This window comes from Cyprinodon tularosa, unplaced genomic scaffold, assembly GCF_016077235.1.
Source record: "Cyprinodon tularosa strain WSP-4 unplaced genomic scaffold, ASM1607723v1 ctg890, whole genome shotgun sequence".
Classification (NCBI taxonomy): domain Eukaryota; kingdom Metazoa; phylum Chordata; class Actinopteri; order Cyprinodontiformes; family Cyprinodontidae; genus Cyprinodon; species Cyprinodon tularosa.
The window spans coordinates 131549-155378 of NW_024039663.1; the positions used below are offsets into that span (position 1 = coordinate 131549).

Here is a 23830-nt window from a genome sequence, read left to right on the forward strand (position 1 = left end):
TAAGTTGGGAGTAGGAGCGAACAACGCTGCCCTCACCAATTAAGAGAGCAGACCAGCGAAAAGGCTGCAAAAAGGTTGATTTTGGGAGAGGGGGCGAAAACGCTGCCGTCACCATTCATAACTAAGCAGGACCGATGAAGAAGGCTGCAAACAAACCAAAAAAGGCTAACAACGTTAGCCGTCTCCAACTTCGGCAAACGAAGTAGACCACACTTGGTTGGGAGAGGGGGCGAAAACCGCGGCCGTCAGTAATTATAGCAGCGCAGACCGGTGAAAAAAAGGATGCAAAAGTAGGGAATATACTGGGAAAGGGGGCGAAAACCGCTGCCGTCACCAGGTATAACACCAACAAACTAAAGAAGCTAACTACGTTAGCCGTATATAACTTCGGCAGTGAAGTTATTCACACTGGGAGTAGGGGCGAAAACGCTGCCGTCACCAGTTCGAAACAAAACAGCACGAAGCTGTAGGTAAAAAGCTAAAGTCGTGAGCCGGGAGAGGGGGCGCGGACGCTACCATCACCAGCAAACAACTCACTTACCTTCCGTATTCCTCAGAATCGACCCGTTGCAGCCCTGGGAGAGCGGAGAATAACCGCAACTCCGGTCAAGATACAGGGGCTTCAGACAACGGGGAAGTTAGCGAACCGCTTGCGAGAAGAAAAAAGGAGCAGAGCAAAGGATGACACCAGGCTATATAGCTTCTGAGTGGTCATCCGGTGTCACAGGTGTGACTCTGTTGGTATAATTACTCGAACTGCGCATGCCCGAAGGGAACATTCAGTGCTTTCAGCACCGCCCTCTGGCGGTCAGTAGGGATGAAATAGAACTTGTCATCTTGGTCTCGTTTAAAGGCAGTCAGTGAGCAGCTAGCGCCGCCATCTGGTGAGGAGTGGAGCAGCTTCATCAGGCTGTAGATTCACACTCAGACCGTTTTAGTTCAGGTTTGTGTTGCTGTCAAGCCTAAACTCTTATTCCTTCAGAAAAAAAGCCTCTGATTAAAAAATAAAACACATTTATTGTTTTGCATCCATAACTTCAGACCCTGTGACGGTTTTTAGCTCCATCATCCCTCCTACTCCTCTAAAACCTGAGCCATAGGTGGAGCTCCGTCCCTACCTCATCCTCTGCTTGTCCCAGTTCTTTCTTAAGCTCCTCCACCCTCAGACGGAGCTTCTTGACCTCGGCGTCGTGGCTCTCCACCCTCCGGTTGGCGTGGGCCAGCTCTGCCATCTTCTCCTGGAGCTGCTTCTTGAGCTTTGCGTGAATGTGGCGAAGATCTGCCAGCTCCTGCAAGAAGAGACACGATTAGAAAAGCTGCAGTCAGAGTTCTGATGAATATGAAAAAGAGAGATCATATCTCTCCTATCCTGGCTTCTCTTCATTGGCTTCCTGTTAAATCCAGAACAGAATTTAAAATCCTCCTTCTCACATATAAAGCCTTAAATGGCCAAGCTCCATCTGATATCAGAGATCTGATTGTTCCTTATGTTCCTAACAGAGCACTTCGCTCTCAATCTGCAGGTTTACTAGTGGTTCCTAGAATTTCTAAAAGTAGAATAGGAGGCAGATCTTTTAGTTATCAGGCTCCTCTCCTGTGGAACCAACTACCAGTTTTAGTCTGTGAGGCAGACACACTGTCAACTTTTAAGGCTAGGCTTAAAACTTTCCTTTTTGATAAAGCTTCTAGTTAGAGTGGCTCAGGTTATCCTGAGCTATCTCTATAGTTATGCTGCTATAGGCTTAGACTACTGGAGGACATAGGGACCCGTTTTTCATCATTCTGCTTCATTCTATCTCTATTCTCCCACTCTGCAGAATCTGTTAGTTCAATCTCTAACGTTCTGCTCTCTCTGCTTTTTCTCATAGTAGCTTCATCTGGTCTGTTCCTGTTTGGCTGTGACTCCATCCTGTAGAGAAATATCAGCTGTGCTGCTGCCATCAACACCTTTGTTTCTATATGTTGGAGCTTGAATGGTGAACATAAAGCTGCCACAATCAGACTCCAACTGTTTACACTGTTAAATACTAGTGGTCCACCCGTGGAACAGTCACCTGTGGACCTCTGGACCTATCACCCATGGACTTGTCCACTCTGGACCTATCACCCGTGGACCTTTCCACTCTAGACCAATAACCCGTGGACCTGTCCATTCTGGACCTATCACCCATGGACCTCTGGACCTGTCTCTAAGCCCTCATGGGGAATCTGAGAAGCACCATGAAGGTCTCCAGGATCTTCCTGTTGGCACCAAAGCAATGAAAGCAAATGAAGTGGAAGCCGTTGCTTTGGGGAACCGTGGTACCCACCTTGTTCCTCTCGAACAGCTCGCTCTGGATGGCCTTCAGGTCCGAGTCCAGTGCCGAGGCGGCCTGACGGCGTTTCTTCGCCAACTGCTCCTCCAGGTCTTCCACATGAGCTCGCAGTTTTTTGTTGTCCCTCTCCAGGGCCAGCTTGTCCGTCTCCAGGCGTTCCCTGCGCCCCCACTCGGCAGCGTTCTCCACCTGTAGCCTCTCCATCTGACAGAGAGATCCCAGACATTAGACACGGCCTTCCGTTTTAGTCTCAGACACAAGGGACACGGCAGATTGAGCCATGAACACTAGGAGCAGCCCAACAGACCCGACAGGAGGACCTGTCAGGTAACCACTTTTCCAAAGTTCCAGGTCTCCAATTGTCAGCCCACCATTGTAAATAAGAACTTGTTCTTAATGACCTGCCTTAAAATGCAGGTATAATAAAGATCAGGGTGGTGTCCAGATGGACCAGAGGAAACAGAGACCTGCTTAGCAATCAGCAGGCCGTCATGGCGGAGACTCATTCAGGAGCTAGGGGTATTTGATACATCCTGATGAACGACAGCTTTAGGTTCTGTTGAAATCTAGACTCTCTGAAACATTATTTCCTGCATTTTGCGGTGAAATGCAGATAACAATTTGTCTTTTTTCCAACACTACTTCTGTCCAGATTATGGGAAGTATGTATGTTTGACTAGAGGTGAAAAATTCATAAGGAGGACAACAGATTATTTTTCACTACAATATTATGTTTCATAGGTTAATTCAAACAATAAGAAAGTGGAACTTAAACTCACTGCTAAAGGTGAAATTTAACTGTTTCATATAAAACAAATTGACAAACTGAAAAACAGCAGAGGAGAAAGTGCAATTCCTAATATTTTTTGTGAAGGGGGAACAGTGTACGCCTGAACTTATTGCCAGCTAAAAGCCTGACAAGTGGGTAAAGGATCCTTTTCACAATACAGTTCTTGAATTAAGTCTGAGAGGAAACCCCGGTAAATTCATTATTTCATCTAAGTTAATTTCCATTTTACTTGATTGATCATTTTTTACGGGAATGAGAGCTTTGATTTTCTGCCAATGACCCTAGAATCATTTTAAATCTAAACCTGCGGAAGGAATGGTGGTGAATAATCCTCAGATGGGTCCATGAAGGTGGAGCGGGCATCAAAGCTGAACCCAGAGGATCAGTTCAGCCTGTTTTCAGCTAAATGAACATCAGTTGGACTCACAGTTTTCACTTTAACCTCACTCAGTCAGGATGCATACTGTGGAAGAGGTGGTGTGGTACAGAAAAGAACCGGGATCCAGTCCATGGTTCAGAGCCAGGCCTTACCTCAGCTCGCAACTCGGCCAGTTTCTTGTCCATGCTGGTCCGCGCTCCCAGTTCATCCTCCAGGTCTTCAGAGATGCGACCCATTTCATCCTGATGGATTTCCTTCAGCAGGTTGAGCTGAGTGGAGACAGACAGACAGACAACGGAAATGTTCGGATCAGAAGAGGCCAAGAAATGAAGTAGATTGTTCTGCAGCAGCCTCCAAGGTTCACACAGCTTCCTCAGCTTATTGTACTCCTCCATCCTGTCATCCTTTACCTCTGACCACCAGCTTCTCTCCCATCTGTGGACCTGGAGCGCCTCCTGGTGGACTAAACAGTAATGGTTCATGGTACAGGTCTAACCCAGGGCTGTGTCACCACCCCATCCATCTCATCAGCTCATCATCAATCAGATATATGTGGAATCATATTTGTCCTTGGCCTATTTGTGAGATAAAATGTTTTGAGTGTAATGATAGAGACATCCTGTACCGTTCACTATGCTGTACTGCTGAGGGGGACAGAAAGCAGACGCCTCCCTACTCTAGACAAGGAGAAGGGAAGGTGATGAGAGATAATGAGTTCACAAAGCCTCCTTCATGCTGTGGTTAAAATGTATGTCCTTGATGAACTGAAGACTAAATGTTCGTGTGTGAGAATTCTCTTTATAAGCAGGGGTGGGCATCTACCTCGCCAGAGCCACACTGACACTTCAACTGTTTGTGTTGTTCTCCTCTGCAGAGTAAAATAAAACTTTTTCTTCCTTTTTCTTCTTTTTAATACACATATACATCCTGGTCGCCCCTGATTTTATTTTCGTAAAAAAGATCTAAATTATGTTTTTCCCGCCCTATAAACAGTAAGCGTACTAAAATATGTGTTCAAGGTTAATTACCGGTATGTATTTCCTGATCAAATAAATGCCTTAAAATCCTGTTTTTCACTCAGCTGTGGCCGATCTGTGTTGCTGTTCTGTCAGATCAGCATACCCCGTCAGATCAGCATACCTATATTCAATATGCATGACATTGAATGATGCATGAGATTTGCGTTTATCCCTTTAGTTTTGTACATAAAAATAGACTTTAAACTACCTGGATGGACGTGTCTCCCTTTAATCATGTACAAAAAAAAAATAAATAAAAATTTGACTATAGGGATACATGCCTGTTGAGGTAGTGATAAGTCTATTTTTCATACAAAACTAAAGGAGTAAACAGGGATTGACTATGCTGGGATGTTATGTTCTTTTCTATTTATATTTCTGATACTTTAAGATGTTTATTACCCTCCTCGGTAGGGGGGGGGTAAAATATCTTATTTAATCAGATATTATTTCAGCTGTTATATATTGTTTATGACACACAGTCCTACTGACTGTGTGTTAGAACAATAGATGAGAGTGATTCGAGCACTAATCATGGTCAAACAGTTAATTCTGCAAATACATGGAATAAATTCACCACAACTTCTGTTCAAAATATAAGAGTTTATTAACAAAAATCATTCAGCTCCAAGTCAAACGTATTTCAGTTTAACACTCTCAACTAAGACTAGTAAAACTCAACTAAACTAAACTAACTACTATGTACAAAGAGGAAGGGGGCCATGGTTGAAAAACATATTACAGTTTAATTTGGATTTTGTGTTTGAAACCAAAGTTTATCTGGAAGAATTTGGGATATGATCAAATTAGCTTTTCACTAATTTAGAGAAATTGGAATGTTTTCAGACCAATTCACAATGCAAATCCATGAGGTGAATAAAACATTATTTGGCCAAATTATGTTTTATTGAATCATTTGCTTAATCAAGAACCAAAAACCTTTAGTAAATGATTCTTTACCCTCTTTGAAATAGCTAGCAGCGAATAGACATCAGGATTCCACTAGATGACTCTTGGTCAGACTTGGTAATGGAAATGTAATGAGCATCTGAGGAACACATGAACACTAATGTTATATCAGTGTTTAAATCCTTAGTGAATAAAGCTTGTCCAAGCTTCAGCAACAGCTCAACACATATTCCTGTAGCATAGCGTAGCATGCAGTCCATTCTTTGGCATCAATTAGCGTTGTCTTTACTCAGCAGTAAACACACGATATGATTAGCATCATCAAAAGACACATTGCTTGTTCTGTCCCTAATCATGCCAGACCTGCAAACCTTTTTCCATGTCCATTTAGAAAGCTTGAGTTTCATCCAGTTGCAGCTCAGAAGTCAGGAAAGAGACCAGGGGTTCTTTGTCTCAGTCGTTCATTAAGGCAGACTTCTCATCCAGTTTGACTCTATACGTTCTGAAACTCAAGAGAAATGTGTTGCAAAAGGTCTGTTTTGCAGCAGTTTGGTTCTGAAAGTTTCTGACTTATCCTTGATGGTTCTGGAGATCCACTGTAGTGGAAAACCAGCCAAAGCGGACCCCAGCTTCCTGGGCAAGGGAGAGGAGGCAAGGAGAGCAGGAGGCAAAAGGGAGCAGGAACAGAAGAAGAAGAGTCTTGTGTGCTCTGTGGTTTTGTCTGTCCTCACACAGAGGGGGGTGGTGGTTGGTCACACCTCTGTGACTTGCCATGTGACTTACCTGTGGAGGCTTTGGCTGAAACGGGGGTTGTTGCAGAGATTTCACAGCTGATTCCACATCATCATGTCAAGATGAAATATGGACACTGCTTCCCAATGTCCAAAAGTATGATCATGGGATATGGCACAACAACTATGGGTATGCTCATCTGACAGAGCTTTTTCCTCTTCCTAGCTCCCTTCTAGACTCCTCTGTCCACAGCTGCTCCCAATCTGCTGATTACCCTGGTCTTTGTTTCTCTCTCCCATATATTCTCCTCCTGTTCAGTCACTCTTTGCTGGTTTGTTGTCATTTCTTTGCACCTTTGTTGTGAGGATTCCTGGTTTTCAGTATTTTTGGGATTTTGTGGATTTATGTTTGCAGATTTTTGTTTCTGTTCCCCTTTTTGTCATTAAATCTTCAAGAAACCACGTCAGGTACAGTCTCTGCATTTGGGTCCTATCAAACCCCCACTTGACAGTATTAGCATTCTTTGTAGAGTTAAGGACGGAAATATGCACTTTCATTAACATAATTTCATTGTTTATGACGACATGGATGAATATCTGCTTGCACATGCGTAAATGAGCCAAAGGTACAGATGGGGTAGTGACAGACTGGTTACACTTCCCTACAGAACTCTGCTAAAGCTAATGAGCGGACCCACATATCTGGGTCTGACCTCAGAACCGAGTCAGAACGGGACAGCAGGACGGCGCTGAACAACTGTTTGACGTCCAATGAGTCCATTTCCACCAGAAACCCCGAAGGTTTTCACTTTTAAACGAAAATTAAAACATTGATGAAACCCCCCCCGATACTTTCATGATTAAAAGGAAACATTTTAGAAAGATTTACTAGAAAAATCCTATAAAACATTTTAGAATAGAGATGTTTGCTAAATTTTAAATGAGATGTTGCCAACATTCAGACCAGAGGCGGGGATTTCCACCACTCTGTACTCCAGATGCAGTGCTTCCATCCAGGACCGCATCACCAATTAGGAGCTTCAGCTGCGTGGAACTGAAACGCCCCTCATGTTTCGTTTAGAAAACATGCAAATTGAAACAGATGAACGGGTCCACCCCCGCGGATGTCTGGGGGACAGTGATTGGCCTAAATGTTCTGAATGCTGTCGTACCATAAAGAATAAATGATGAACAGTTTAGTTTGTGCCTTCAAGTCGTTGCCCATTGGAAGACGTTACTTGGATATAACCTAACGGAATATCTTCAGAACGACTCCAAATGACACTGTGTTCTAAGCCGTTACAAGGCTTTATTGGGCTACTCTATAAAAGCCTGGAAATCAACCCTATTCCTGACATTTTGAATTGAAAAAGCTTCCTGAATGGAAGAAAAACATCTTCAAACTTGGAAACTAAGTCCAGTAGATCGTTTAACTTTTTGGAATGACAATGACCTGGATGACTGAGAATCTCCACCAGCACCATAAAGCTAAGGAGGCAAATGCTGGTCAAGCGTTTCCATGGGAACGATGGTTGAATAAAGGTCAGCGGCTGCAGCATCAGCCAGACTCCTACCTGTTTGAGGGCTTCCTGTTTGCTCTTACTGAGCTCCTCATACTTCAGTTTCCACTGGCTGAGTTCCGCCTCCAGCCTCTCGATGCTCCTGCTCAGCGCCATCTTGTCTCTGAGGACAAAGCAAATGGCGGCCGTTAATCCTCCAGTGTTACTGGGGGAAGTGAATCTGCAGCCTAGCTTCCTTCTCACTCTCTCTCTTTCAGCAGGACTTTCTGGGACTCGTCCAGACGAAGCTGCAGGGCGTTGAGCTTGCTGGAGTCTTCCTCTGCCGGGCTCACGTCCTCCCACAGCTGCCGGTTCCGGTCCTGCCGGCCCAAACACGAGCATGATCGCGACCCGGCTGCACTGATGCCACGACTGTTCCAGGAGTCCTGGCTGTCAGAATCGGCTGTCCCACAATGCAAAACCGATTCCAGCAGCTCTTTGTCCTGATAGAGCAAGAAGCAATAAAATCAGAACATCAATAGCAGAACAGGATCCTTGGAGCACAGATATCCAAGACTTCTTTACCCAGCATTACCAGAATAAAGGACAGAGGAGAAGGCATCAATACAGATCATCTGAAAACAGCATAAATATTCAATTGAAAGGAAAATGCGCTTGCAGAGGAGTGCATGATTCCCTCCCCACCTGACAGAGAGAAAAACAGCCTCCAGGAAGGAAGACAGAGAATTAGTGAGGAGTAAACAGCAGCAACCTAACAGCAAGATGAGAGCAAACAAGGAGGCAGAAAACTCCAGCAGGAAAGTGTTACGTGTTTAACTGAAACATGGCTACAGGATGATATCTACGATTTAAGCGTCTCTCTGCCAGGCTGACAGAGATTTAAAGAAGACAGGGAAAGTCAAAGGAGGTGGTTGGCAGTGTTTGTGAACTACAGATGGTGTCATCCAGGACATGTTACTTGGAAGATTTGTCGCTACAGCCCAGATATTGAACTAGTGGCGAACATATTTTCCCAGTGAGTTCAGCAGTGTTCTGTTAGCAACCATTTATATTCCACATTCTCCTGTTCTGCAGAATTATTTCAATAATCTATTAATTATGATTAATCCGATTAATTGTTTCAGCTCTAATTAGCCACTGAATTGAATAGCTCCTCAATCGGCTAAAACAGTCTCTAACTATAATAATTTTGATAAAGCTTATAGTTAGAGTGGCTCAGGTTATCCTGAGCTATCTCTATAGTTCTGCTGCTATAGGCTTAGACTGCTGGAGGACATAGGGACCACTTTTTCATCATTCTGCTTCATTCTATCTCTATTCTCCCACTCTGCAGAATCTGTTAGTTCAATCTCTAACGTTCTGCTCTCTCTGCTTTTTCTCATAGTAGCTTCATCTGGTCTGTTCCTGTTTGGCTGTGACTCCATCCTGGAGAGAAATATCAGCTGTGCTGCTGCCATCAACACCTTTGTTTCTAGATGTTGGAGCTTGGCCTGTTTTCCAGTGTAGTCCTGTTTCTCTGACTGTGACTAACTGGATGTGCTCTCTTCATCCTCTGGGAGCTGGCTCGGAGCTCGTCTGCCTGGCTGTGTGTTTCCTGGACAGGGCCGCCTGTGGAGCTGGTTGACAGTTGCCTTTTGTATCTATGCTTCTTTTTCTATGTCTGCTTCTGTCTCCTTGAACCCCAGTCGGCCTCAGCAGATAGCCACTCACACTGAGCCTGGTTCTGCTGGAGGTTTCTTTCTGTTCAAAGGGAGTTTTTCCTCTCCACTGTCGCTACAAGCATGCTAAGTGTGAGGGATTGCTGAAGAGTCAATGGCTACGTTTACATGGACACAACTAATCGGATTGAAGGCCTGATCAGATCTAAAATCTTTCATGTAAACATGTCAGACTGAAGATTCTAATCCGATTCGGTCCGATCGGATCTAAATTTAATTCCGAATGAGAGAGGTGGTTTTTGCCGATCGCCATTCCGATTGGCGTCCATGTAAACACCCATTCGGATCTAAAGAGTAAAATAATCTTCACTGCGCATGTGTGCGACGTCAGAGTGACGTTTTCCGCCTTGTCAACAACAGGAAATCACCGGTCTCTCTCGCTGTGAACAACATGGCGGGGGGAGTCTAGGAACGCCGACTTATAAGTTAATTTAAAGCTGCAGGAAGCAGGAATTTATCCTCTTCCTCTTCTTCCTCTCCACAGCCCACTCGCTCTCCCACGCCGGTTCAATCGCTCATTCTCTACATTTTCTCTCGGACATTTCGCTGCCAAGCGCTTTTTTCCTCCTCTCTCCTTTTTTCTTTCCGCTTGCTCCGAGCGCATCGTTTGTCAGGCCTCCCAAAAACCAGACGCAGACAGAACTGCCAAGTTTGGCAGGAAGTTCTGCGCATGCTTAAAAGATTTAATCTGATCCAACGCTTGATACATGTATACACATGCATGATCGGATCATTTCATTTAGTGTCCATGTAAACGGAGATTTTGAATTTCCGATCAACCAAGGTTTGGATCGGATCGGGGAAATTTTGCGCATGTAAACGTAGCTACTGAGTCGATGCAATCAGCTGGTTTTCCTTAGATAGAAAACTTTTAATTTAGCGATTTACTCTTTAAATCTAATATGATCAAAATTGATTGCCTCTGCGATTTGAAAATTTCGTTTAGTTAAATTGCGACTATATGGCAAATACAATTAAGTGGGAGTGTTGGCCTAGTGGTTGGAGCAGGGCACTTATGTTCTAAGAGGGCGGCAAGTACATGGTTTGATCCCCACATCCTCCACTCTGGGTTGCTGAGCAAGACCCTTAACCCCACACTGCTCCCCAGGCGCCGCACAATGGCAGCTCACTGCTCCCCAAGGGGAGGGGTTAAATGCAGAGAGGGAATTTCTCCAATGAGGAGTCAACAATGTTCACACTGGAAAAATCTAAATCTAGATAAGTCATTTTTTCTTAAAATAAGTGCATTTGTTTTTGAGGAGATAAAAAATAAATATTTCCATTGGAACAAGAAAATTTAAACTTAAAATAAGTTAACATAATTGCATTATCTTATTTCAATTGCATAATTATCTTATGAGTAAAACTACTCATTCCATTGGCAAACTATCTCATTTACCTACTCAAATTACAGGTAAATACACTTAATTTAGGAAATTTTTACTTATTTCTAGGTCGTTTTTCCAGTGCAATTATTATTATTATTTATTTCCCTGCCCTATCCCAGGTTACTCACAGCCTGATCTGGGGCTGCTGTCTTTTAGTAAATAAAGGGCTCACATGGCAGCATCAACAGGCAGTGTGATAGATTAACTCTGAAGATTGTCTGATTTCTGCAGGTTAACTTGGGGGACGGTGCTTGGGGACTGGGGCAGTATGGGGATCATGTGAAGACCTCAAGTAAAGCTGGCTGAATTTCTGCAGCCTGCAAACCTCTAATGCTACGTTCACACCAGACGCAGCAAAAGCAGCAAAATCACGTCTGCTGCTTCATTTTTGCTGCTTGTACCAGTTAGTTCTGACGCACGTCTGAAGCAGCTTTGCTGCTCTGGCTGCGCGGTGCAAAAGTGTGTCTGACGCGCGTTGGGCGGAGCTTCACCATCCTTACATATTCTGCCGGCAGATTTCTGCATTTTAAGTTAATTTAGGCATCAATAAACTGTTTAAGAGGAGTGGTCATAGCGCTCTGATCATCAGCGCTGTGTCTCTCTCCCTGCCAGCTCCCAGATAAGCTTTTCTGATTGGTTGACGCGGCGCGTCGAGCAGCAAAAATTAAATTTTTCCATCTCGAGCAGCAGCACGTTTGCGGCGCGTCAGATACTTAAACGCGCCCGATGCGCTGCTTCAGCTGCTCAAAACGCGCCGTGGGACCTTTTGCTGCGCCTTGACGCGCGTCAACCATTGACTTTGCATGTAAACTCGCTGCTTCTGTCGCGCCAGCTGCGTCCGGTGTAAACACAGCATAACTCAGCTCCACAAAAACTGGTGCTCCTCTAGGCTGTAACCACCAGAAGGTGCAGGTGAGAAGCAAACTGCTGTACCACATGCGTGGAAGCACTCTGTATGGACCTGGAAACAAGAACAATGGATAAAGGAAGGAAATGATGCTGGGCTGAGTTTGAGCAACACCTCACTACAGTCGGAAGATGGTGGTGAGGTGTTGCTGCCTGTTTGCTGCTGCAAACACTGACTAAATGATGAAAACACAAACGTATTTCCATCCTTCCACAAACACTGCACCAATAAACTGGGGGTTTGCATAAACACCAACTAAAGGCCTTGCTTTAAACACAGAAACATTGAATCTGACAGGAACAGGATGTTGGAAAACAACCTCAAACAAACTGCTGCTAAAGAACACAAAGACGACGCAAAAAAGAATCTCAGCCAAGAGAAAACAGGTCTGGGATTGAAATGCTTAGGGAGGACCGTGCATCGACTTCCATTCATTTTCATCTTTTATTTACAGCCTTACAGGATACATCTGACCCTAACTCTAAACCTGAATCTGACCCTAAGCCTGACCCTGAATCTAAACATGAATCTGACCCTCAATCTAAACATGAATCTGACCCTAAGCCTGACCCTGAATCTAAACATGAATCTGACCCTGAATCTGACCCTAAATCTAAACCTGTATCTGACCCTGAATTTAACCCTAACTCTAAACCTGAATCTGACCCTAAGCCTGACCCTGAATCTAAACATGAATCTGACCCTAAATCTAAACCTGAATCTGACCCTGAATTTAACCCCAACTCTCAACCTGAATCTGACCCTAAGCCTGATCCTGAATCTAACTATGAATCTGACCCTAAACCTGACCCTGAATCTAAACAAGAATCTGACCCTAAGCCTGACCCTGAATCTAAACATGAATCTGACCCTGAATCTGACCCTAAATCTAAACCTTAATCTGACCCTGAATCTAACCCTAACTCTAAACCTGAATCTGACCCTAAGCCTGATCCTGAATCTAAACATGAATCTGACCCTAAGCCTGACCATGAATCTAAACATGAATCTGACCCTGAATCTGACCCTAAATCTAAACCTGAATCTGACCCTGAATCTAACCCTAACTCTAAACCTGAATCTGACCCTAAGCCTGACCCTAACTCTAAACCTGAATCTGACCCTAAGCCTGAACCTGAATCTAAACATGACCCTGGATCTGACCCTAAGCCTGACCCTGGATCTAAACCTGAATCTGACCCTGGATCTAAACCTGTATCTGACCCTAACTCTAAACCTGAATCTGACCCTAAGCCTGACCCTAAATCTAAACCTGAATTTGGCCCTAAGCCTGACACTGGATCTAAACCTGAATCTGACCCTAAGCCTGACCCTGAATCTGACCCTAAGCCTGACCCTACACAATGGGTAAAACACGGGTCACTTGAAGTTGTTTGGGAACATAGAAGAGCAACAGGAACCTCCAGATGGGTGTTGAGCTCCAAACCCAGTCTGCCGCATCTGCTGTTGAGCAACTTTAATTTTAGACAGTTTCACAGAAAATAAACAGGAGGAAATATTCAACTGAACATAGAAAATGTTAATAGAAGGAAAAACAAACTGGTCTTCTTACCTTCTGCTGACCCATCTTCTGTCCGTCCAGGTCAACGTCCCTCACTGGTTCTGCTTCCGGGGATCCTGGGGACCCCTCCTCTGGCTTAGAGTCAGCTACGACCTTAGAGGAAGCGAGGGAAGATGCAGGGGAGGAGGGGGGCGCAGAGGAGGCACTGTGATGGTGGGGCGACAAAGGGTCGGAGGGCGTCCTCTCAGCAGGGGGAGCTGCTCCGTCTCCCCGGAGGCACAGGGTCTCCTGTCGCAGTGCCTCGTTCTCGGCGGCGAGCTCCTGCCGCTCCCTCCGGACACCGGTGAGCTCCTTGGTCAGGATGTCCAGCCGCTGCCTCAGCTGCCGGATCTCGTCCCGGGCTCGGTTCCGCTCAGCACGGACCTGTCAAAGACCAGCAGTCAGCTGAAGGCCTGATATCCGTCAGGATGGCTTCTACCAACAGGCTGTCTCCACCCACCTTACTCCATTTCTCCCTCCAGTTGGCCGTACAGTCGGACCACCACCTCATGGTCTTCTCCATCTGCGCTGCCCTGGCCCGAGCTTCCTCCAGCTCCCTGAGCCTCAGCTCCTCTCTGGTTTCCCAGTCCCCCCCTGCTGCCTCTCCCAGAGAACCCAGGCCGAGGCCTCCCAGTCCAGGGGACAGCAGCAGCGGGGGGCTGGAGCTGGGCGTTGTGGGGCTGGGAGTGTGAGCCAGGCTGTCCGGAGAGCGGATCCCTCTGTCTGACCCCAGACCCATGCTGCAGAGGAGGCTGCCTCCGGCCGACTTGCCGCCGTCAGATAGGTGGGGGCTGGGGGTGTGGTTCATAATGAGGAGGCTGAGCGCAACGCTGAACAAAGGAACGTTGTCGTCGGCGCTGCGCCTCAGGCGGGCATTCCTGGTCCGTCAGAGACCTGGAGAGAGAAGCGTAGAACAGTCAGATGTGAACCTGAAACCGCTCCCTATGGAGTTGAAGACACTGGCCTGAGCACTGCTGGTTCTGATGGGTCACAGCAGCGTCTCTATGGTCTCTGTTATTTCTGCAGAACATAGACTAAACAAAAGCTGCAGCTCATCTTGGACTGCTTACAGACTGGTGGGATCAGGAGCCATTTCTCCTTTTCAGATCAGACCAACCAGACCGTCCAACCGTAATGGACCAACATGCAGCTCATTAGTTTATCCCTTAAGTCTTGTATCAAAAATAGACTTTTAACCACCTCAATGGGTGTGCATCCCTTTAGTCGTGTACAAAAGAAACCTTTCGAAACGTATGGTGATCTGACCTTATATTGAAGTGGTTAAACGTCTATGTTTCATACAAGACTAAAGGGATAAACTCAAATCTGGCGTCTTGCTCATGTGTATTGACTATGGGTATGCTGGTCTGACTGAACACCGGCTTCAGCCCTCGTTCAGGTCCTTCTATGCAGAACATTCTGGTCATGACCTTACCACCTTCGGTCTCTGACCAGTTTCAGCCAGTCGCTCCTCTGAAGCTGCTGAGGAATGATCTGCTCGGTTTAGGAACCGTCCTAAACAGGTTTGGTTTGTTGTGGACGTTCCGAAAGGTTGATTTTATTCCTGATGGATGCTAGTCATCCTATTTTCCCTTCCTTCAAAGGGCCTATTTGATGGTAAATTATTATAATTTGAGCTTCTGACTGACAGACCTCGGTAATCCTCATGGATTCTGCGTTCTGACCGGCAGCCCCTCCTGGGTTCCATCATTGATCTACCCAGAGCACAGATCTGCCCCCCTGCTGGTCCCCGGGGCCCCGATCATGCCTGCTTTCAGCTGCAGCAGGTCTTCTTTACCGCATTGAAGGCATTGCTTTAATGCAATACTGTTAAGGGCCGTGTGGCTTTCCTCAGAAGTGTGTCGCAATTAGCATGTCGCAGGTATGACGTAGATAGTTTTGATTTATGCCCAATGCTGAAGCATGGTCTGCGCTATGTTATTCCACGCCTCAATGCAAGAGGGCCAATCAGGAACTAGTTAGGGTTGTGGGTGTCTCTGTTTCAGTTTGACGAGTTTTGTTCGCCGTCTACAACCCCTCATCCAACACCGGACGACACACAGTTCACCCGTGAGTGTTCCCTAAAGACTGGCCGTGGCAGTGCGTGTTTTGGCTTTGGGTGCAAACCAACAGACCGTCGCAAGTGTCCGAGGTGTGCCAGGCATTATAGACGGAACTACAGCGAGAGATTCTGCCATTCTTGGTACCAAACAGGAAATACGCATAGTGTAAAGCGGATGTAGAACTGACCAATCAGAGGCCTCCAGTCACCTACAATTTTGGAGAGGTGCAGCAGAGTGTCTGTTGTTTCTGAACATAAACCAGGCTTTAGTGGAAACAAACTGGCTAGAGAAAGTTCAGGCAAACCTAAAGGATCAATGTATCTCTATCTGACCAGACAGCAGCAGGTTTTTGTTTAAAGCATCTGAGTGTGTGGTGGCATAATGACTCGGGGAGTTAGGGAGTACATGAACACCCTGCGTTGCCTGTCGGGGCTGAGAAATCTGGAGGAAAACCACTCCCTCTGGTTGAGCAGTCAGTGCCAAGAAAAGCTGGGCTCCTTTCTGCCTGCGGCCCAGTCCACTGCCTCCCAGAACCATGGGGGACTTCCTGAGGCTCTGTGGGACCAAGTCAGTGGAATGGGAGGGGGAATGGAGCTGGGTTGGTGCTGTGGTGTGGAGCTTTATTAGGATACAGGAGGCAACACGATGAATTATAGACCCATTTCATACCATGGTGCAATCTGCAGGTAACACAGACCAGGGAGGGTTCTCTGAAACATCTGATACAGAGGAAGTTCTTACTATTATTTGATTAATGAGGTCAATTTGAGATTTGTTCTTAAGAGTAAAAGCTCATCTAAGCTGTTGGCTAGCAACACATTTTAAGCCACATGTACAAACTTTAAGTCAGAGCCTAAGAGGTGAGGGAGTGAAATGAATAAACAGCCGTCCCACAGCCTGCTTCCTGCCCTCACCTCCTCCTAAAAACTCAATCAGACACCCATAACGACACCTTTCCTGATAATCAAATAGATTTCAATTCTGTTTTTATTTTAACACCACATTTAGCTTTGTCGTAATACTACATGTACTATTAAGATAAAGACATATACTGGCACATAAAGCTACATACAGTAAGGTGACCAGATTCATAAAATCCAATCTGGTGTAATTTCCAGCTCATAGATAAAAAGAAATACATATATCAAAATTAAAATACATCAGCATCCTACATGTAGCATGCAGCTACTTATCAGTGCATGCTACATGTAAGTATCCACTGATATGTAGCGACACGTAGCATGCACTGATCTGTAGCGACATGTAGCATGCAGCTACAGATCAGTGCATGCTACATGTAAGTGTACACTGATATGTAGCGACATGTATCATGCAATAATATGTAGCAACATGTAGCATGCACTGATATGTAGCGACATGTAGCATGCACTGATATGTAGCGACATGTAGCATGCACTGATATGTAGCAACATGTAGTATCCACTGATATGTAGCAACATGTAGCATGCACTGATATGTAGCGACATGTAGCATGCACTGATCTGTAGCTACATGTAGCATGCAGCTACAGATCAGTGCATGCTACATGTAGCATGAACTGATATGTAGCGACATGTAGCTTGCACCGATATGTAGCAACATGTAGCATGCACTGATATTTAGCTACATGTAGCATGCACTGATATATAGTAACATGTAGCATACACTGATATGTAGCTACATGTAGCATGCACTGATATGTAGCGACATGTAGCATGCACTGATATGTAGCTACATTTAGCATGCACTGATGTGTAGCTACATGTAGCATGCACTGATATTTAGCTACTTGTAGCATGCACTAATATGTAGCGACATGTAGCATGCACTGATATGTAGCTACATGTAGCATGCACTGATGTGTAGCTGCATGCTACATGTAGCTACATATCGGTGCATAGTACATGTCTGATCTGTAGCTGCATGCCACATGTCGCTACATATCAGTGCATGCTACATGTTGCTACATATCAGTGCATGCTACATGTAGCATGCACTGATATGTAGCGACATGTAGCATGCAGCTACAGATCAGTGCATTCTACATGTAAGTATCCACTGATATGTAGCGACACGTAGCATGCACTGATCTGTAGCGACATGTAGCATGCCGCAACAGATCAGTGCATGCTACATGTAAGTATCCACAGATATGTACCAACATGTAGCATGCACTGATATGTGCCGACATGTAGCATGCACTGATATGTAGCTACATGTAGCATGCACTGATATGTGGCGACATGTAGCAAGCACTGATATGTAGCTACATGTAGCATGCACTGATGTGTAGCTACATGTAACATGCACTGATCTGTAGCTACATGTAGCATGCACTGATCTGTAGCTACATGTAACATGCACTGATATGTAGTGACATGTAGCATGTACTGACATGTAGCTGCATATGGTCTGGTATTGCTCCAGATATAGAAGTTTGTTCGTCAGAGATGATGAAAGCTGGGCCCAGGTCAGCGGATCACCTTAGCCCCGTACTCAGACAGCTAGCCGGCTAACCAAAGAGGCGCTATGATGGATGCACCATGTTGTTGGTATTAGGACGGACCAGGAGGACCCAGTCTGACACCATCTGGTCCAGAATCCATCAGCATACTTCTTCCTAGCTAGACTGTCTGTTTCTTGTGTTAATAAAACTATATATGTTTATTATTCTAACTATTAAAGCTGAATTTCTTTGATCAACACTGCCAGCCACACCCTACACTGGGCCAAGGATTATCTCAGGGGCCGTAGAACCTTCTGGATATTTGTCTGTGTGTCACTGTAGCCCCAGGTGTTATTTCAACAAGAAGTTAGCAAATCATACACTACATTCCTGAGCCATGATGCTGCCCTCTTTACATGGATTTAAAGGATACACCCTACATGCCAGCACAGCCCCGCCCCACACCCACAGACAGTAGCAGCCTGCCTCTCGCTGAACATAGCCCCCCCACTGTGGCTAAACAGCGGGAGCAGAGGCAGTGATCTATGTGTTTCAGCTCTGGGTTTGATCAGCCTGGTCCAGAGTCCAGCTCAGCACAGGAGAGTCAGATTTCAACCACTTATTGAACTGGGACTGGGGGGGGCAAAAATCTCCATCACTGAGTTCAATCCATTTCACTTTTATAGCACATTTACCCCCTTATAGGACTTGCATCCCCCTTACAAATAGAGAGTCCCCCCCGTCCCTCAGTGAGGTCTAGATCCTGCTACATGGCTGGACATCTGATTTTGGCATTTGACCAATTAGATGGATTTCATATGCAGTTCACCACATCATCCAGTTAGATTGATTCAAAGTTTTCTATCTAAGGAAAACCAGCTGATTGCATCGATTCATTGACTCTTCAGCAATCCCTCACACTAAGCATGCTTGTAGCGACAGTGGAGAGGAAAAACTCCCTTTGAACAGGAAGAAACCTCCAGCAGAACCAGGCTTAGCGGCCATCTGCTGAGGCCGACTGGGGTTCAAGGAGACAGAAGCAGATATACAAAAAGAAGCATAGAGACAAAAGGCAGCTATAAAAGGCGGCCCCGTCCCGGAAACACAGCCAGGCAGACAAGCTCCGAGCCAGCTCCCATGTCAAAGGATGAAGAGAGCACATCCAGTTAGTCACAGTCAGAGAAACAGGACTACACTGAAAAACAGATGAGAGACAGTGCCCTTCAACTGATTTTTCATTAATTAAACAAATATGTTTAAGAAGATCAACAATCTGCTTTATTTAGCTCAGCAGAGGCGTGGTAACGAGGCAATTATTTGATTCAGGTGTGGTAAAGGTGGGGTGCATCGAAAAGCTGCAGGATAGTAGCTCTTGAGGAATGGACTTGAGCACACCTGGGATAGGGCGTAGAGCTTGGAATCAAGATGTTCTGAGTTCGAGCCCCACTCCCACAGACTGCCACTCTGGGTCCCTGAGCAGGACCATTAACCCCACAATGCTCCCTGGGCGCCGATAATAGCAGCCCACTGCTCCCCAAGGGGAGGGGTTAAATGCAGAGGTAAATGTCTCCAATGTGATATCAATAAAGATCAATTATATTATTATTATTATGGTGCTGACAGGTGAACTTATAAAACAACGACAGCATCCATCCCTTTTCAATCAAGATATTTTCATTGAGCTTTTGAACATTTGTTTATTTACCACATGACCGCAGAAGATGAGGATTCCTTTCTGAAAGCAGACCCTCTGACCACCGATCCCCCAACAAGGGGTGCAGTTAGACCCAATCCCCTAACGGCATTTTATCTTTGATCTTAATATCTCTGGTATTCAGCACTATTTCTGATTTTAGAAACAGAACAATCAGATCAGTGGTTGCAGATGTTTGGTCTCTAATCCACTCGCTGCTGCTGCAGAAACTTATAAAATAAAACTTATAATAAAATTAAATAATAAAATTTTATTTTATATAACATCTGAAGATTCCACCTCTCCTCCAGTAAATATATCACCAACTCTGACCAGATTCTGTTCAGTCTAGATCTAGAAACGGTGTGAAAACTGGCCCAAACAGCAGGATAATCCAGTCCCCTGGACCTCCCCTCTGGGTGCCGCAGTAGCCTCACAGCAGCAAAGGTCTGAACACTGAGAACAACATGTGTGTCTTTGTGTTAGTTATCAAAACTGAACCGGGTCTAAAACGCGACTCCACCCAGCAGCCATCTGCAGCTCCAGGCTGCCACATCTGGAAAACAGATCCCCCAGAAACAGACTGCACCCCTCGGCCCCACCCAGTGTAAACGATACACGGGCCCAGATTCTGACTCTGGTTCACTGAGAGCTACAATGTGAGGAGATGCTGAAACCCTGTTCAAAGGGAAAAAACACAACAGGTCCAAAGAGAATCAAGCTCAGATCTAACAGCATAGAAACAATGCAGCCTTTAGAAAGACTCACACTCCTTCAGAACAACTGAGACGTTCCTCTGCAGGCTCTAACTACAGCCCTGCTGCAGACCATAATTACTGCCTCCTAAACACACACACTTTTTGCTCTTGCTAATGTAGTGAGGACCACGTGTTGATTCTCCTTCATTCTCAGTCATTTTTAACCCTTTATGTGCCATATATATATTTATAGACACTACTCAAAAAACTTAAAGGATCACTTTGTAATCAGAGTATAGCATCAAGTTAATTAAACTTCTGGGATATTTGGTCAGGTAAGTAGCAGAGGGGGTTGTTGATCAGTTTCAGCTGCTTTGGTGTTAATGAAATTACCAGCAGGTGAACTAGAGGGGCAACAACCAGACAACCATCATAACAGGAATGGTTTTACAGGTGGAGGCCACTGACATTTTTCCCCTCCTCATCTTCTTTGGCTAGAGTCACTGTCACTACTGTTAGCATGAGGCGCTACCTGGACCCTACAGATGTTGCACAGGCAGTCAAACTCCTCCAGGATGGCTCATCAATACGTGCCATTGCCAGAAGGTTTGCTGTGTCTCCCAGCACAATCTCAACAGCATGGAGGAGATTCCAGGAGACAGGCAGTTACTCCAGGAGAGCTGGACAGGGCCGTGGAAGGTCTACAACCCATCAGCAGGACCGCTATCTGCTCCTTTGTGCAAGGAGGAGCACTGCCAGAGCCCTACAAAATGCCCTCCAGCAGTCCACTGGTGTGAATATCTCTGACCAAACAATCAGAAACAGACTTCATGAGGGTGGCCTGGGGGCCCCACGTCCTCTAGTGGGCCCTGTGCTCACTGCCCGGCACCGTGGAGCTCCATTGGCATTTGCCACAGAACATCAGAATTGGCAAGTCGGCCACTGGCGCCCTGTGCTTTTCACAGATGAGAGCAGGTTTACCCTGAGCACATGTGAAAGACGTGAAAGGGTCTGGAGAAGCCGTGGAGAACGTTATGCTGCCTGTAACATCGTTCAGCATGACCGGTTTGGTGGTGGGTCACTGATGGTCTGGGGAGGCATATCCATGGAGGGACGCACAGACCTATACAGGCTAGACAACACCACCCTGACTGCCATTAGGTATCGGGGTGAAATCCTTGCACCCATTGTCAGACCCTATGCTGGTGCAGTGGGTCCTGGGTTCCTCCTGGTGCACGACAATGCCCGGCCTCATGTGGCGAGAGTATGCAGGCAGTTCCTGGAGGATGAAGGAATTGATACCATTAATTGGCCCCCACGCTCGCCTGACCTAAATCCAATAGAACACCTCTGGGACATTATGTTTCCATCCATGTGACGCCGCCAGGTTGCACCTGAGACTGTCCAGGAGCTCAGTGATGCCCTGGTCCAGATCTGGGAGGAGATACCCCAGGAAGCCATCCATCGTCTCATTAGGAGCATGCACCGACATTGTCAGGCATGCATAGACGCACGTGGGGGCCATACAAATGACTGGATACCATTTGGAGTTGCTGCAATGAAATTTCACCAAATGGACTAGCCTGCCACATGATATTTTGAATGTCATTTTTGGGTTGTCTTTGAATTCAGCCCTCTGTAGGTTGATCATTTTCCTTTCCATCAAACGATGCAGCATCCTTTGTTCCTTAAACATCACCCAGTCCATATCAGGATAAATAAACAGCATGAGATCTGATGTGTTGTCAAAGTGATCCTTTAATTTTTCGAGCAGTATATATATATATATATATATATATATATATATATATATATATATATATATATATATATAGTGTGTATATGTGCTACATATAAGTACATGCTACAGGTAGCAACATAACAGTGCATGAACAGCTAACAATCAAGTTTTGACCAGGACCTGTCATTTAAATCCCAGATCAAAGAGGTTTCTAGAATTTCCTTCTTTCATCTGCAGATTATCGCAAAAATCAGAAATCTCCTGTCCAGGGTGATGCTGAGAAACTAGTCCAGGCATTTGTTACTTCAAGGTTGGACTATTGTAATTCTACTTTTGTAATTCGTCTGCCTGGCTGTGTGTTTCCTGGACAGGGCCGCCTGTGGAGCTGGTTGACAGTTGCCTTTTGTATCTATGCTTCTTTTTCTATCTCTGCTTCTGTCTCCTTGAACCCCAGTCAGCCTCAGCAGATGGCCGCTCACACTGAGCCTGGTTCTGCTGGAGGTTTCTTCCTGTTCAAAGGGAGTTTTTCCTCTTCACTGTCGCTACAAGCATGCTTAGTGTGAGGGATTGCTGAAGAGTCAATGAGTCGATGCAATCAGCTGGTTTTCCTTAGAAAACTTTGAATCAATCTGACTGGTTGGATTGTCTCGGCCTTGAGATGACATGTATTGTGAATTGGTGCTATAGAAATTAATTCAATTGAATTTAAACCAGGAGCCCAGGGGCCAAAAGCCAGTACATTATTCAATTCCAAAACTCAGAATGTTTTGAAATGTTTATCTCCACATCTTCAACTAACCAACATTTCCCTCCTGCCATCTCAGTTAGGCGTGATACAGTAAAACAGACAGGTCTAAAAAAGCGAGACCAAGCACTGGATCAGGAAGCGACAGAATCAGTGTGAAGCCAGTCTGAAACAAACAGGAAGCCAAATGTAGCGTGAGCTGCAGAGATGGAAGGAGAAGCTGCAGATCCAGAGAGGCTGCAGGAAGGTTAGACGCCATGGAAACGGGCTCCTGGACAGAACCACAGCTGGTTACCTGACCGGGCCAGATTCCTGCCAGTCTGCTGACCAATCATGCTGTTATTGGACTGATCCGCTCTCAGAACCACCAGGGGTTTCCATGGCAGCCAGAAGCAGCTGCTGAGTGACAGGCTGGGAGGAAGTCTGACATCACTTCCTGTTGACGTGACCTTTGCTTCTGCTGCAGCAGGAGCTGGACATCAGCTGGGGAACATCTGGGCAGCAGCTGGAGAACCCACCCCCCCATAAACTAGGCACTGGGATCCAGCCTGCTGCTCAAAGCTGCAGAAGCTAAAGTTGTGTTTGAACAGAGCAGGTCAGGGTTCTGGTGGGCCGACCAACAATGGTCCAGATGGTCCAGGGAACAGCTCCTAAACCTCAGCTCTCCACTGAGCACAGACAGTTGCTGCGCTGTCTAGTTTCATATATCTACACTAAGCCCAGCAGCTCTGGGTCAGATGTTATAGGATGCCAGTAGACATGGAGAGGAAGCCTGGAAGCTCAGGCGGTCTGAGCTCCAGTCCTCCAGCCTCAGGTCTGGGTCCACACAGGGGACTAGAACCATCCCCAACACCGCCGAACACAGAGAGAAAAGCTGAGATGATGCCCGGTGCTGCAGCCAGGACCAGGGACCTACCTGAAGGAGCCGCTGCTCTCCGCTACAGAAGCTGCTCCTTGTCCTCAGAAAGACCCAGATCCTCCATTATTCCTCCGCTCTTCCCTCCCAGCCTGGAGTCTGGATGAAAAAAATGACTTCCACCCACAGAGCAGACAACAGACCGAGCTCTGGCCCGTCCTGACCAATCAGCGGCCGAGATTGCACACAGCGACTACTTTCAGCCAATCACGGCCCGCTCTCAGCGTAGGTGCGTGCGCTGATTGGCTGGCTGAGCAAAGCCCTCCCACTCTACGTTCCTGCTCTTTCTGA

The 23830-nt window shown here is 45.9% G+C and overlaps 1 protein-coding gene across 1 annotated transcript in view; it reads right to left on the minus strand.

Annotated features, from left to right (window-relative positions):
- ccdc102a (coiled-coil domain containing 102A) overlaps window positions 1–23694 on the minus strand; it is a 30864-nt gene extending 7170 nt beyond the window's left edge. Inside the window, exons 1-8 of the mRNA XM_038273819.1 lie at window positions 23540–23694; window positions 13698–14131; window positions 13250–13621; window positions 7907–8145; window positions 7718–7826; window positions 3637–3753; window positions 2310–2519; window positions 1119–1289 (exon numbers count right to left, since the gene is read on the minus strand). Coding sequence (XP_038129747.1) covers window positions 1119–1289; window positions 2310–2519; window positions 3637–3753; window positions 7718–7826; window positions 7907–8145; window positions 13250–13621; window positions 13698–14045 — 1566 coding nt within the window. The 5' untranslated portion in view covers window positions 14046–14131; window positions 23540–23694. The remainder of the gene's footprint in view (window positions 1–1118; window positions 1290–2309; window positions 2520–3636; window positions 3754–7717; window positions 7827–7906; window positions 8146–13249; window positions 13622–13697; window positions 14132–23539) is intronic.
- Between the last annotated feature and the right edge of the window lie 136 nt (window positions 23695–23830).